Source organism: Glycine max, chromosome 10, assembly GCF_000004515.6.
Source record: "Glycine max cultivar Williams 82 chromosome 10, Glycine_max_v4.0, whole genome shotgun sequence".
Lineage (NCBI taxonomy): Eukaryota > Viridiplantae > Streptophyta > Magnoliopsida > Fabales > Fabaceae > Glycine > Glycine max.
In genome coordinates, this window is record NC_038246.2 from 21,756,613 (window position 1) to 21,772,660 (window position 16,048).

General features: G+C 38.0%; 1 protein-coding gene across 1 annotated transcript in view; it reads right to left on the minus strand.

The window, feature by feature from the left end:
• Nucleotides 1-2,444: 2,444 nt before the first annotated feature.
• Nucleotides 2,445-16,048, minus strand: part of LOC100793515 (L-galactono-1,4-lactone dehydrogenase, mitochondrial) — a 34,004-nt gene continuing 20,400 nt past the window's right edge. The window contains exon 6 of the mRNA XM_003535854.5: nt 2,445-2,787. Coding sequence (XP_003535902.1) covers nt 2,629-2,787 — 159 coding nt within the window. The 3' untranslated portion in view covers nt 2,445-2,628. The remainder of the gene's footprint in view (nt 2,788-16,048) is intronic.

Consider the following 16,048-nt stretch of genomic DNA (forward strand, 5'->3'; position numbering starts at 1 on the left):
TTAAACAAAATGTATTACATACTTCTCCAAATCTATGTAGGTATTGTTTCCAAAAAAGAGAAACAGTAGTAGATTTCATGGTTTAGGCTTTGGTACTAATGTCAAGAAGAAGTTAAAGAGGGATATATGAGAACGAGACATAGTGAGGCTGTGAGTTAGTGTATATGATGGCAATACATGCATTGTATTTATAGAAAAAAACTAACAGTAAATTGATTCATTCGATGGGATCTTGGTCGTTGATTTTGTCGGTGGGATCTTAACTGTTCAACGTGTGTTGCTCCAATCGATGATATCTAGGTCGTTCATTTTGCTAGTGGTATCTTCGCAATTCTTTTTGCAGTGTATGTGACATGCCATTTAACATTATAAATATGGTCTACACTGAGACAATCTGATCCATCACCTCAATCAAAAACCTTACTATTACCATAAACCCTAAACCATGACTTTATCATCAGTCAATGCGATTGTGTACTACAATAGCGCCATCATAACAACTAAACAAGGTTCAACATTTGTAAGTGGTTCACCAAAGATAGTTCAACTTGACAACAGAATGTCACTTGATGCCAAACAAGATTAGTCTACCAAATGGTAAAGTGATCAACTTGTTTATCACACATGTTTTTTTAATTTCAAATATGTATTTTAATAATCAAATAAAATGAAAATACAAAGGAACAAAAACACTATATTTAAACTAAGAAATAGAAATAGACAATATTTAAAACAATAATAAATAAATATTTTTAATAATTCATAATAAACAAACATATATTTAAATAATAAATTATATTTTGATTTTATAGTGAATAATTAAAATTGTGATATAAATTTATTTTTAACTATAAAATATTAAAATTTAATTTTAAAGATGAAAATAAAAATAAACGAGTGATTTAAAAGAGATAGACGTACAATAAAATTATGAATATGTAATAAATTACTTTAAAAAGTTCTATTATATGTTATAGATTTTATTTTTAGGTTTCATTTAATCTATTTAAAATTTTAATTTGGTCTATTTAAAGTTTTTATATAAGTCTAATTTTTCTTTATATTGGACAATAAACTCATAAATCATTGAGAAAAAATCTATGTAAAAAAAATTATAATCTATAAAAATCAAAATTATCATTACTCAAAACACGATAAAGGTGAAAATACACAGGGATAAAAAATGAAATAATATAGTAGAAGTATCATCTTAAAATTATTTTTTAACAACACTTTCTTTTAAATCAACTTTATTTCATTTTAAATTACAAATCAAATTAAAAGAAATAACAAAAATAATACAAAGTCTTCTCAAACTACAAATTATTTTAAGTTTAAACAATTTAAGCATAAATATAGATGATTAAAAAGGAAAAAATAAAAAAAAACAAAAGAAATTAAAAGAAATAACATAAAACACATGTTATGAAATCAATTTTTGCCGTGTTATAAAAACAATAAAACCTTAGTTTAGAAATCAATTCTTGAGAATCTGATTTCTTAAGTGAACAATAATTTGTATCAGCCACCTAAATAATATTTTTCTTGCATTATTTGCGTAAATAATTATTTTATTTGTATTATTTATGTAAATAACTACTTTTGCAATACCTTGATTTAATAAAATATTTATTTTATTTTGAAATTATTTTATAAATTTGCAACTGGATTTTGGAGTTAATATATACTAAACATCATAAAAAATACAAATTCGGTAGTTGAATAAAAATACCAAAACATGTAAATTAATAAAAACAAAATTATAGTAAAAAATAAATTTAGAAAGGAAAAGCGTGGATCATATTAGAGAGAATTTTTTTTGTTACATAAATATGATTTAATATCTAGCAATAAAGAAAGTGGGTAAACTATTTATAACCTTAACCAGAAAATTTCCATCAATTATTTAATAATAAAATGCATAGATAATGAAATATATTTGCAGTTATTAATGTAGTATTTGCAGTCTATAAAACATATTTAAAAGTTCATAACTTTTTTTGTTTTTTAAATTAATGTAGTATTTTTTTATTAGTATACAAATATGTTTAATTACATATTCAAATTTGTTATTTTTTTATTTTTTTTAATTTATACATCTTATAAAAGTATTATATCACTATGGTATTACTTGAAAAAGAACAAATCATAATAAAAGTTAAGCTTAAATTTTTTAGACAATATTTACTCGATTAAAATTATAATTAATTATTTTCTTAAATTTTAATGTAATTATATATAATTTTAATATGCTACTAAATAATTTTAAAAAAATACTAGATAACTTAAATGAAATGTTTAAACCGATTCGTCAAACCAACTCTCAAATTTGGTTTACAAACTGAACCGTTTAAACCAATTTGGAACCAGTTCAGTACTGATTTTTGCACACCCCTGTACATACGTTGCAATTCTTTAATCTTCTGAGTTCAATGCATCTGTCATGCAAGAAATAAACTGAAAATATGCATTTATGCATAATAATCCAGATTGTGCACCAGATATTTTCCAACCCAATGTTCCAAAGTCAACAACTTAGGGTTGAATATATTTTTTTTATCAGCACTTAGGGTTGAATATATAGTAAACATAAAAAATATGGACAATATAGACACAACCAACACAAAATTATATGGTGTCTGATTGTGGGAAGAGCTTTTCCAACATGTTGTTCGAAAGGATCCTATTGGGGTCCAATTCCTTTCTTGCTTTATTGTATGCATCCACAGGAAACCGCTTTCTTAGCCTTGCTTGGAGGGCTGCAAGCTCCTCCTTGTCCTTTGGAACCTAGACAGCAAATAATATGCACAAAAATTAAGTATACTTCAATGTTCAAGCACTTTCCTTTCATGTTCCAATTGACAAATAAGGCGATATCAACTGGATGCACCTTCGACACCTAAGCTGGTACTTAATAAACACACACACAAATTAGAGTAGGTAAATACAACCAGAAAAACAGCTTTATAAAAGCTGAACAATATATAATAAAACAACTATTCTAACGCTCCCCCTAAAGCTGAAGCATATAAATTAAATGCTCCTAGCTTGGAACATATAAACTGAAGCATCAGAGGATGAAAACAACTCCAAAATAATTCCCATTCTCTAAACCCAAAACAACTCCAAGGTAGAGAACTCCAGTGCACAAAATACAATGCCAAAGAACTGAAGATTCTTCTTCTAACTCAGATGCTGCGGAGGAACAAACTGAAACCCATGGCAGCAATGAACTCACATCTACTCCAACAACAAAAACTGATCAAGCTTTAACCAATCAACCTTCCAACATGACAGCAATGCAGCCAATAGATACAAGATCACCTCAAGTAATTTTGCTCAGATTGGTGGCTGATTGGGAGACAACCAACTTTGACTAGTGGTTGATTGGGAGAAACAACCAACAGACTCTCCCCCTAAAGCTTACTAAGCTTTTAGCATTTACAATACAATATCTTGACCCAAAAGATGGTTCTTGACCAGATCGAACCCCAAGAACAGCAACTGAGTCAATGACTAGGACAACCAATGCATCTGGGACTTATCTCTAACAGCCCCTCCACAAGCTAGAAGGTGGACTCAACACTTCCAGCCTGGGATGAACAATACAAGTACAAAATGAAAGCGCAATACAATGAAACATGCCGGAAATACATCAGCAAAAGATAGACAATGACTGAAAACATTCAAAGACAATTGGAATATGCTTAACCATTAAGCAGAAGCCATAACACAAGGCTTAACCACTCAACAAAAGCAAACACACTTGACCACCTAAAGGGCAGAAGCAAACCACTAACTAATGTTTAACCATCCATGGTAGAAGCTTGACACATTGCTTAACCACCTAAAAGGCAAAAGCAAACCAAGCTTAACTATCAAGAGTAGAAGCTACACACGATGCTTAACCACTCAAGACAGCAGCAAACCAATAACAGTGCTTAACCACCATATAGGTAGAAGCAACATAGCTTAACCATCGAGAGTAGAAGCTAAACATGGTGCTTAACCACTAAGACAGAAGCAAAACAATATTTGAATGCTTAACCACCATAAAGGCAGAGGCAACACACCAATGCTTAACCAAAGGCAGAAATTTGACATCAATACTTAACCACCATGGACAGAAGCAAATGACTGTTTTTTTTATAAAAAAAAATAAACACCTAAAACCTCTTGATGAATGGAGGGGACAGCAATAGTAAACAGAGAATATATATACAGCAGAGGCAACACACCAATGCTTAACCATCCATGGCAGAAATCTGACATCAATGCTTAACCACCATAAAGGCAGAGGCAACACACCAATGCTTAACCATCCATGGCAGAAATTTGACATCAATGCTTAACCACCATAAAGGCAGAGACAACACACCAATGCTTAACCATCCATGACATCAATGCTTAACCACCATGGACAGAAGCAAATGACTTTTTTTTTCAAAAAATAAACACCTAAAACCTCTTGATGAATGGAGGGGACAGCAATAGTAAACAGAGAATATATACACAAGAATAACAGTTGGACAGGAGTGATTGATAACAGAGATGACCAACTTAGAAGACAACCAAGAAAGACAGGACCTTTTACAGAACCAGAACACAAAACCCAAAGGAAGGAGGTGTTAAGTTCAGACCGACAAACCAAATAATGAAAAAAAAAAACAAAAAGAAGTGAACTTCACACCTAAAACAGACTTGGAAGACCTGACTTGGATGAACCTTTTTTTTTAAAATAGAGAACAGTGGTGCAGGACGATGGTTTGTGGTGCTGGACAACTCCAACAGAAAAAGAAGACCCAAACTCAAACCGCACACCAAACGAAGGAAAATGTGAACATGAGGCCCAAATGATGATACCCAGGAGGAATAAGGTAAAAGTAACAGCAGAAATGGGATCTGCAGGTGAAAACATCCAAAAACAGTCAAATAGTGACATCTCCGTCAGTGGCTCCAGCAACTGACGTGGCGACTCCAGCAGCGGCGGTTGAATCTGACTAGAGAGTCAGACTTGCCGGAGAGAGACGAACACAATGGTGGCAGTGGATGTTACTAACTCCCCAGATAAACGTTGTTGAACAAACTGAAAGAGAGAGAGAAAACTGAAGAAAAGTGAAAATGATTTTTATTGATTTGGAAAGTTAGTTGCAGTTAGTTACATACAGAGGTATATATAGACCTATGTTCTGTTAACCTTACAGAAAACAGATTGTAACTAACACTAATAGATTCTAACTAACACTATCAAAGCTAACTGCCCTTACCATCATACTACAGCTGTTTATCACTAGATGGGTGCTATTAGCAAAAGCTAACAGCCCTTACAATTAGATTACAAAATGTTTTCACGGTTGTACAATAACATACTTCAATAACCCCTCAAACTTAAGGGGAAGAGTTTTCAGAAGAAACACTCTTCACATTGAGTTTGCCTCGGAGAACTTCAAACCTTGATGCAGAAAGAGGCTTAGTGAGTACATCAGCCCACTGATCCTAAGCTTGAATATGGACAATAGAAAGCTGCTTGGCTAGAATCTTCTCCCTTACAAAAAAGTCATCAATTTGCAGGTGTTTTGTGTGGCTGTGAAAAACTGGATTGTGTGCGATAGAGAAAGCACTCTGATTATCACAAAAGATAACAGGAGTGGTAAATGGAACTTGTAATTCTGTCAACAAGGAATGAATCCAAGTCAATTCAGTGGAAGTCTGAGCTATGTTGCGATACTCAGCTTCTGTACTAGACCTGCAGTAACCTTTTGCTTGCAAGACCACCAAAATATTAAATTTGGACCAAGAAAAATAGCAGTCCCTGAGGTAGAGCACCTGTCATCCACATCTAATGCCCAGTCAGCATCACAGAATGCTCGAATAGCAAAGGGCTTTGTAACAGAAGTGGGTTGAAGAAGCAGACCATTAAACAAGGTGCCCTTCAAATACCTTAATATTCTTTTCACCATTGTCCAGTGAGAATCCAAAGGGGCAGCCATAAATTGACAAACTTTGTTGACAGCAAAACTGATTTCAGGTCTAGTAAGGGTAGCATACTGTAATGCACCAACGACAGATCTGCATAGTGTTGGATCATGAAAAGCATCAGCACCATGTCTAGACAACTTGTAGTTGGAGACCATTGGAGAAGAAATAGAGTGAGCTTCAACCATGTTAGTTTTGTGAAGTAAATCTCAAGTGTATTTGCTCTGAGTCATCAAGATAGAATTGTTGGGCAAATACTTGATTTCCAAACCCAAGAAATAATCTAAATGACCAAGCTGCTTGAGTGAAAAGGCAATATTTAGTTTGTATGTAAGCTGTTGAATCAGAGAAGTTGAGCTACCTGTTAGAATTATATCATCTACATAGACTAAAAGGTAAACAACATGCATCTGTTGGTGAAAGATGAATAGGGGTGAATCACTTTTGCTCCCAACAAAACCAAACCGCAGCAAAGTAGACTTTAGCCCATCAAACCATTGTCTTGGGACCTGTTTTAAGCCATAGATAGCTTTTTTGAGTTTGCAGACTGGTGATTTATCTACAACTTCAAAACCAGGAGGTTGTGCCATAAAAACAGTTTCTTCAAGTGCCTTAATAACAAACTTCAATAAACGTAGATCTGACAAAATGTGAAAAGGATGAAAATAGATGGCCAGAGAAGGTGGCGACGCGTGGCAGCTCCGATGATCTAGTACAGGGTGGGTTTTGCCGGTTGTCAGACCCTAATTTCATTCGAGTATAATGTTTTATCATTCAAATATGACGTTTTGATCATTGCTAATCGAATTAAGGTGTTTGGTACTGGTTGCAACACAAGGTAGAAGGATCGCTCAAGTTGATGTTTGATTATCAAATCTGAGAATAAAAACCACAAAGAAAGAGGGCAAAATGGCCATTTTTTGGATGTTTCTGGGCCTGAGCTCGCCCAGGCCAGCATCTGGCTCGCCTGAGCCATGGAATGCCTTCATCCTGAAGCAACCAGCTCGCCCGAGCGAGCTTCCCCTGCACCAAATAACTTTTTTTCTATAAATAGCCATGCAGGGGGAAGGGTTTAGGGGTTGGCAATTGAAGGAACTGAAGCAAAAACGCATGGAGAAAGAAAAGAAGAAAAAAGCAAAGCCGAGGTGCCGCTGAATCGAACCGTGGATCATTTCCTACATCTTCTCTCTTGCTAGCCTTGTACCCTGTGCAACAATCGGTTAGTTTTTCTTAAGATTTTGATGTAATCTACCTTTATGGGTCCTCTGTGATATTATGTGTGCATTTATCTTCTCCGCTTATCGTTGGTAATTTCATTTTATTCGTAAGGCTTAATTCTAGTCAATCACTAATGTCATAAAAATTGGTTTTTTAGTGAGACTGAAAGGTAATAAACACAACAAAAATGAAAAAAAAAAATCAATTCACAACCCAACTTCTTTTCATCAAATATCACTTGAGATCGTTTCAAGGTCCAACGCCTTAACGATTCTCTCTGCTTTTTAAAATTTAAAACGTCGTTTCAAGATCCAACGCCTTAACGACTCTTTGTTCGCAATTAAAATAAATATTTCAAAAACATAAAATCAATTTAACACAAACATTCAGACTTAAAGAACTACATAGGTCTGATTTCCTCATTGCACCTGAGGATACGTAGGAACAAGGGCAACACCCTTGTCAATTCGGAAAAAAAAAATAATAAAAATAATGTAATAAAAGAAAAGCAATTTACCGCTCTTGGAAAAATAAATAATTTTGAAGTCATGTTTTGCACTCTCGATTAAAAGATGTTGTCCCTTGTGACAGTGCGTAGGGTGTTAATACCTTCCCTATGCGTAAACAACTCTCGAACCCTCCTTTTCAAAATTAATAGACCTCTTTTTGATTTTTCTAACTTTTTCCTCGAATAAACGTTGATGGTGACTCCACTTGTTCACTCCCTAGGAGACAAACGTGCTTTTATCTATTTTTTTTCGCCATCCCGTCGTGAGGTAGGTTGCGACACTGGTGACAGTGGGGCAAGTCTAGTGGTGCTTGCGGTGACAACCACTACACATTGAGAGACCGCACACTAGAAAAGAGAATGTGTTGCCAGAAAACAAAGAAAGTCATTGGTAAAAGAGAAACATGTTAGGAGGATGATGTGCGGGTGTGTGAGGAGTTATGGAAGGGGATGAAGTGCGGGTGTTTGAGGAGTTATGGAAGATACGGATTCCACCTAAAATTGTAATCTTTGCATGGAGGCTACTAAAAGAAAGACTGCAAACAAAGTCAAACTTAAGGAGGAGACGGGTGGAACTCAATGACACATTATGCCCATTCTGTGGGAGCCATGAGGAGAATGAAGCACATCTATTCTTTCTTTGTGACAGAATCATCCCGCTATGGTGGGAATCCATGTCCTAGGTCAACATTCATGGTGCTCTTCCGCAGAAACCTTGGCAACATTTCTCCCAGCATGTGATCTGTTTGCCTAATCGAATTTGTGATAATAGATGAAGGTGTTGGTGGTTGGCCCTCACATGGTCAATGTGGCAGCACCGGAATAAAATAATCTTCTCAAATGACACTTTTGATGGTAACAAGGTGATGGAGGATGCTATTTTTACACTTTGGACGTGGCTGAAGAGTTTTGAGAAGGATTTTGCAATCCCCTATACTTACTGGTCATCTAACATCTCAATAGGTTTTGTCTCTTCAGGGGGGTAGAAAATATAGGAAGTGGGAGCAGCTTATCACTGTATTTCCCTGCCTCTGCAGCTAATGGTTCCTTTCGAGACTGTTCTTAGTCTGATTTTGGAACCATGATGCTCGCAGTTTATTTACATGTACTGTTTGTACTTCTGGTACTCATTATATATATATATATATACACACACGTTATCTTTGCCGATAAAAAAAAATTAAAATTGGCTCAAAGAACAATATAATCGATTATTTGGCTCTGCTCTGTTTTATATTGTCAGATATGCACAAAGAATCGATTAACTCAAGTGATAATCGATTATTTCAGGCTAGCCAAAAACATAGGTGTGCAAATCATCAATTAAAGGCAAATATAATCCAATTATCTTGATAAAGCTAAAACTCAGGTGGTTTTAAGATCAAGTTATCAAAATAATCAATTATCCTAAGCAAATAATCAATTATTTTGGTTTTCAACTACAAATAACAAACTTTTCACCTCTAACAGTATGACTCTTATTCCATAATCCATTTTAGAGGGTCTTGGAGAGAAACATGAGCCACGAAAATCATTTTTGAAACAAGATTAACAAGTTTTGTCATATAAAACAAGATTGACAATGCATCTCTCAAGGACTTAAGGAGTCATCATGTGAAAGTGGATAAGTGTGTTTTTATTTTGCAAATCTATCACATTAGGTGATATCAATCCTTTTACTTGGTTTTTCTGTTTAGTGTTTGTTTGAGGTTTCTCAAAGGTAATCTTGTAGCGGGTTTCTACAAGATTGGGGAAAATTTTATTGAGGGTGTTAGGAACCAAGAATTGAAATGATGAAGAAAAGCAAGAATTTTACTGAATAGTAAGAAAAGAACAGAAAATAGGAGAGAAAAACTCTCCTCCAAGGGTTTCCCCTTCACAAAGGATTTCTCCTTTCACAAAAAGCTAATGTTGAATTCACAAAAAACAAATCTCCTTCTCTCCTATCCTTCTTCCCCTATTTATATCTAATAAACCCCTCTAACTAACTAACCCATTTTTTTCAAAGGCAACTAACTAACTCATTAATAGTCTAACTATCTTAATAGAGGGTGTCAAAAACCTTGAAAACTTTATATGTGCTTGTGTTTGAATAGCTGGAATTTGGTTAGTGAAATCTCAACCAGGTTAACTGAGAAACTGGATGTAAATCAAAGTGATGGTGATAAAGCCAATATAAAAATTTGAGTCCTCTCTATCTCTATCTCCTTATTTTACTTTCTTGGTTATTTGTGATGTGTTAACTGGTTTCATGATAATATAGTTCAAACAAGAATACTATTACCTAGGAAAATTGAACTAGGCTACCACATCTGTATTGCTAAATTGAGGTTGATTCAAGGAAATTTTGTAAGTTTCATTAAAGGCCTTCGAAAATAGTTTGGGGATTTTAAAACTTTTCATTGATCCAATTCACCCCATCTCTGATCCAACCCTTTTGCTTAACACTTTCTATTGTAGCAACATAGGTCCAACATTTTTTTTTTTTTTGCTCAGCAAAAATATATACTTTGTATTAAATGAGTACCAGAGGTACAAAATATTACAATTAGAGATACCAAGATCATGGTTCCAGATCAGACTTGAAGTAGTCTAGATTGGAACCAGAGCTTGGGAAGCAGGATTACATATTTTGTAATTGCTGTAAAGTGTAACCCTCCACTAACAAGTGAAACCTAATCTGAGATTGCTAGACCAGTGATTAAAGCTGGTCCCAAAATCCTTTTCTAGGTTGCGAAGCCATGACCAAAGTAGAAAAGTTGCATCATCCATGATTTTGTTGGCGTTGAATGTTGCATTGGAGAAGAGTATCTTATTCCGCTGTTGCCATATGGTCCAAGTCAAAGCTAACCACCAACTCTTCCACCTATTAACCTTCACACCCTGAGGCAATCCATTAGTAAATTGGAGGAAATGATACCTAGGGATTTGTGGGAAAGGGCCCACAATTTTTACCCAAGACATCGATTCCCACCATAAAGGGGTGATTTTGCTGCAATGAAAGAACAAGTGGCTTGCGTCTTCTTCGAGTCTGTTACAGAACAAGCACCTCCTGACATTTACTTCCACTTGACGTTTGTGGAGGTTTGCTCTTGTGGGAAGGCGATCCCTAAGTACCCTCCAGGCGAACACTAGTACTTTGCTAGGCGCCTTTACCTTCCACAATTCTGCATAATCCTTATCCTCTGCCCCTTCATGTAGAAGCTCCCTCATCATGTTGTAAGCACTTTTTGCAGAATAATACCCACTAGAATCTGCCTCCCACACCCACGCATCGTCTCTTTGTGGGTGAATCTGCTTACTGTCCACATCATTCAGAAATGAGATTGCCATGCCTACCTCATTATCAAACAGCGGTCTCCTCCAAGAGAACTCCCATTCCCACCCCAAATCCTTGCGCACCCCCATTTGCTGAACGGTGTGATTCTGCTGATTAGAAATGAGGTACAACCGTGGATACTTGGCTGCTAAAACTCCTCCAACCGCAATCCATTCATCCTCCCAAAACTTAATTCTGCCACCACAGCCAACCCTCCACACTATGCTTCTCTCTAATGCCTCCCCATAGTCCGGATGATGTAGGGCCATCTTTAGATCTCTCCACCAAGTAGATTCTTTATTATCTCTAGAAACCTCGTGCAAGCTCCTCCACCCCCCATACTTGGACTCCAATACTCTAACTCATAGTGCGCCTTGCTGCTGAAATAAATTCCACTTCCATTTTGCAAGCAATGCAATGTTGAAAGTGTTTATATCCTTGATTCCCAACCCCCGTTTTTCTTTTGGGCGACACACTGTATCCCATTTTACCCAAGCTATCTTGTTATGATCCTCAGCTCCTCCCCATAGGAATTGTCTCTGTAAGCGAACCAGCTTATCCAACACCATTTTGGGAACCCTGAAAAATGAAAAGAAATATATAGGAATAGATGTTAGGACAGATTTTATGAGAGTCACTCTCCCCCCAAAAGAGATGTATCTTTGCTTCCATCTCGCTAGTTTTCTCTCACACTTGGTAAGTAGAGGATCCCACATAAGGCGCCTTCTTGGGTTTGCACCAATAGGAATGCCAAGGTACGTAAAAGGAAAGGACAACAAGCTACAATTGAGATAATTTGCTGCTTCAAGTTTCCATTGCTCGGTCATTCCGAATGCACCAAAGCTGCTTTTTGCAAAATTAATTTTAAGTCCCGAAACAAGTTCAAAAGCTCTCAATATTGCTTTGATTGCTTTTACGTTCATCATAGTAGCCTCCCCAAAAAATATTGTGTCATCTGCGTACTGAAGGATAGTGATGTCCACATTATTTGAGCCCACTTTGAATCCCCTACACAGGTTTCTCCCCTCAGCTGCCTTTAGAAGCCCATTTAAAGCTTCAGCCACAATATTAAATAACAGGGGTGCTAATGGATCCCCTTGTCATAAGCCTCTTTGCGGGATGAACTCATGCGAGGGACTACCGTTCACCAGCACTGAGATAGAGGCGGATTTTAAGCAACCCTCAATCCACCTAATCCATTTGAGACCAAAATCCATTCTTCTTAGCATATATAACAAGAAATCCCATGCCACTGAGTCATAAGCCTTCTCGTAATCAACTTTAAACACAATGCATGGTTTCTGGCCTTTTTTTGCTTCATCAACAACCTCATTTGCTATAACCGCGCTGTGTAATAAGTGCCTACCTTCAATGAAGGCAGATTGCCTTTCGTCAATGATTAAAGGCAACACCTTCTCCAGGCGGTTGGCTAGAATCTTTGCCACTATCTTATAAATGCATCCTATAAGTGAGATAGGCCTATAGTCATTCAAGGTTTGTGGCTCTGGCACCTTAGGAATGAGTGCTATAAATGATGCATTGCAACCCCTTGGGAAACATCCATTTGTATAAAATTCATCCAGAAATCTGAGGACGTCAGGTCTGATTAGATCCCAAAAACTTTTGATGAATTTGAAATTAATACCATCTGGGCCTAGGCTCTTCTCGCTCTCGCACTCCCACACTGCCCTCTTTACCTCCTCTTCCTTGAAACGCTCCTCCAGCATGTCACTTTGGTGGCTTTCTATGGTCTGAAAAGGTATACCGTCCAGCCGTTGTCTAACTTGTTCTGGTTCTTGAAAACATCGCATGAAGAATGATCTTACTTCCTCTTTGACCCTTGTTGGCTCTTCTATCCAAGATCTGTCAACCATCACTCCTTTTAAGCAATTGTTTCTGCGTCTGGCATTCATTATCAAATGGAAATATCTTGTGTTACAATCCCCTTCTCTGATCCATTTGGACCTTGCCTTCTGCCTAAGTAGAGACTCATGTGATTGAGCTGCACTCCACAACTCTTCCTGAAGGTGCTTTCTGGTTTCTATTTCGATGGGGGTTAGATGTCTATTTGCTGAATCTGTCTCCAACTTGTTCAATTCTTCTTCAATTTTCTTGAATTTCATGAAGGTGTCCCCAAACTGTTCCTTATTCCATACCTTTAGCCTTTGCTTCAATCTTTTAATTTTTTCTTTCAACACATACCCTCCCCATCCACTTTGCTGAATACCATTCCATGATTCTTCTACCATTTTCCTGAATGATAAGTCTGATAGCCAGCAATCAAGGATCCTAAAAGGTTTAGGACCCCAATCAACTAGTTTAGATGTGAGCATAATTGGACAGTGATTAGAGAAGTTTCTATTCAAGGTCTGCTGGGTACTTGCAAGCCATTTGGCGAGCCATTCGGGAGACACTAGGAATCTGTCTAACTTACTCCTAGCGGTGCCATTCGGCCGAAACCAAGTAAAGATTACCCACTCATGGTACTTCCTCAACCTCCAAGTCTCCAATCCATTCATTAAACTCATTTATGTGGCTTTCTCCCCATCCCCTAGTACAATTGCCCACTCTTTCTGACTCCAATCTGATGTTATTAAAGTCACCCAAGATACACCAAAGCCCCCCTAGATTCAGAATTTTCAACTGTTTAATATTTTCCCATAGAACTCTTTTGTGCTGAATATCACACGGTGAGTATACTGTGATGATGTGAATTGGTTGTCTCCTGTCGTCATTTCCCTTCCAACATTACGAAACCTTGCCCTATGACCTTCCTGTCTAACTTGAAACTATTTTCACTCCACAAGCATAGAATTTCGCCTGCTGAGTTCAAGGCTTGTTGTGCTTCCCAACTAACTTCGGAGTCCCCCCATAAGGCTTGGCACATGGATTTATTTATAACTTCCTTTTTTGTCTCCTGTAAACATAGCATGACTATTTTTTGTTTATTGACCAGTCTTCTAATTGTTGGCTACTTGATCCCCCTACCCAACCCTCTAACATTGTATGTGATTATATTCATTGCGAAACCCTCCTGCATCTCAATCTGTGTGCTTCTTCTTGATCTCTAGTCTCCATGTCCATTATTTTTCTTACAGGATCCCCTTGCGAAGACCCATTGGTGACCCCCAATGATTTTACCAGCTCCCACATATCTGCTGCTTCCTGCTTGTGAGAGTGAATAAAATCTGCCTCTTCATGTTGGATTTGTGTTGGTCTATGTTCGCTGTTGTTGGTGTATGCAAGTTGTTCCGGCCCATGTTTGACTTCAGCGCCCTCCACTAGCTGAGATGAGGTTGGATTAATTGGCTCTGGATCCATTGCAGCAGTTAAATTCAATCCATGTGTAAGGCCCGAAATAAATTTCCTTTTGGAACTCCTTTTTCGCAAATACACTTGCCACTTAGTTGTTGGTGGGCTTAAGTTCTGTTGTGGGTGAGTGATATGGGGGGTGTGGATAGCGAAATCCAGCCCATCAGCAGAGTCCCCTTCATGGTCACGTGACCTATTTTAATTTGAAATGTGGGTCTTCATATTCTCGTGCTGCCCTTCTCCCTCAAGCTTTCCTCTTTCAGGCTCATGGTCAACCCTCGCGTCAGGGATTAGAATCCCAATTGTGTCTGCAATGCCAATTTCGTGAAAATCTCGTCTCTCACATGCAAGGTTGGTGGCGGCAGAGTCCATTGGGCATGTACCACTGTGCGATGACTGCCCGTTGTCCGTTGGAGTGTTTGCACAGCGGATAACATCTTTACCCTTTGGGTTAACGTTATTTTTTTGTCCGCTGGATAAAAGAGCATCAACGGGATTCTGGGTTCCGGGAGGGGAAGCTTGAACGCCGGCCATCGTCGTGACCACGGTGGGTGCACTGACAACCGTGTTGTCGCTGAATCCCTGTACTTGCATGTGGAGCTCTGGTCCCACCGTCGAGGTGGTGCTATATGGATTCTGCAACTCGGCGTTTGGCTCTGCCACCATGACCTCCACCTCCTCACCAGTCATCCACGCATTGCTGGTAATCCCGTTTAGCGTACCGACGTCACTATCTGCAGATTCTAATTCTTTAGATGAGCCATACGCACTTCCCTTCCGGCCATAGCAAGTGTCGGAATTGCTGCCATTTTCTTCTACAATATGCACAATATACACCTCCCCGTGTATATGCACATTAACAGTGTGTTGTATGTATGGCTGCCACAGGGTTTTGACAAGAACCCGTACCCTGTCCATCCTTTTAACCAACTCGACAGCATCGTCCACATCCATCATGTCGCCGATTGCGGCCACTATGTTTCCAATCTGATGCATGTCCCAGGCCGTGATTGGTAATCCCCAGCAATAAACCCATGTCAGTCTGTAACCTATGCGCAGCTTAGGGCTCCATTTCTCCAAGGAATGGAATGGAGTAAGTCCTCCCTCTTCTTCCTCCTGCATCATGTGCTTTGCGCCTTCGTCAGAGAGGCCTTGCAACAAGACCATGTCAGCACCCATGTACTTCGACGAGATGTCGGCGCTGATATCCCAGTATAGGTCATCTTCTACCCTGTCAAACATGGCGAGATTTTTCAATCTTCCCACCCACGTCTCGTTTGCCCTCTTCATCAACGATTTTGGGATATCTAGGTACACTGAAGACCATGATGTACCATTATTGCCTCTGGTAGTACCTGCGGTTCTCCTTGACCCTGAAGTTGCGTTATTTCTTGCTACTACCTCCGCGTACGACCCATGGTCTGTAGTCGATATAGATTGAACATGACGAGGTATTGCTTCTTCTTTGTGCACGTCGTGCCTCGCTTTGTTCGTGTTCGAGATTGGCTTAGCGACCTTGTTTCTTCCAAATATTGGAATATTTACGTGCATCTTGAGACCGCCAAACACGGTGTTGTCGAGTGTCCACTCCAGCTTCTGTGCATCCTTGACGCCTTCGAATCTAACAAACCCGAACCTCCTACCATTCTTGTTTCTATTCTTGGCAATGAAGATTTCCCTTACGGCACCAAACGCTTTGAAATGGTACCATAGTT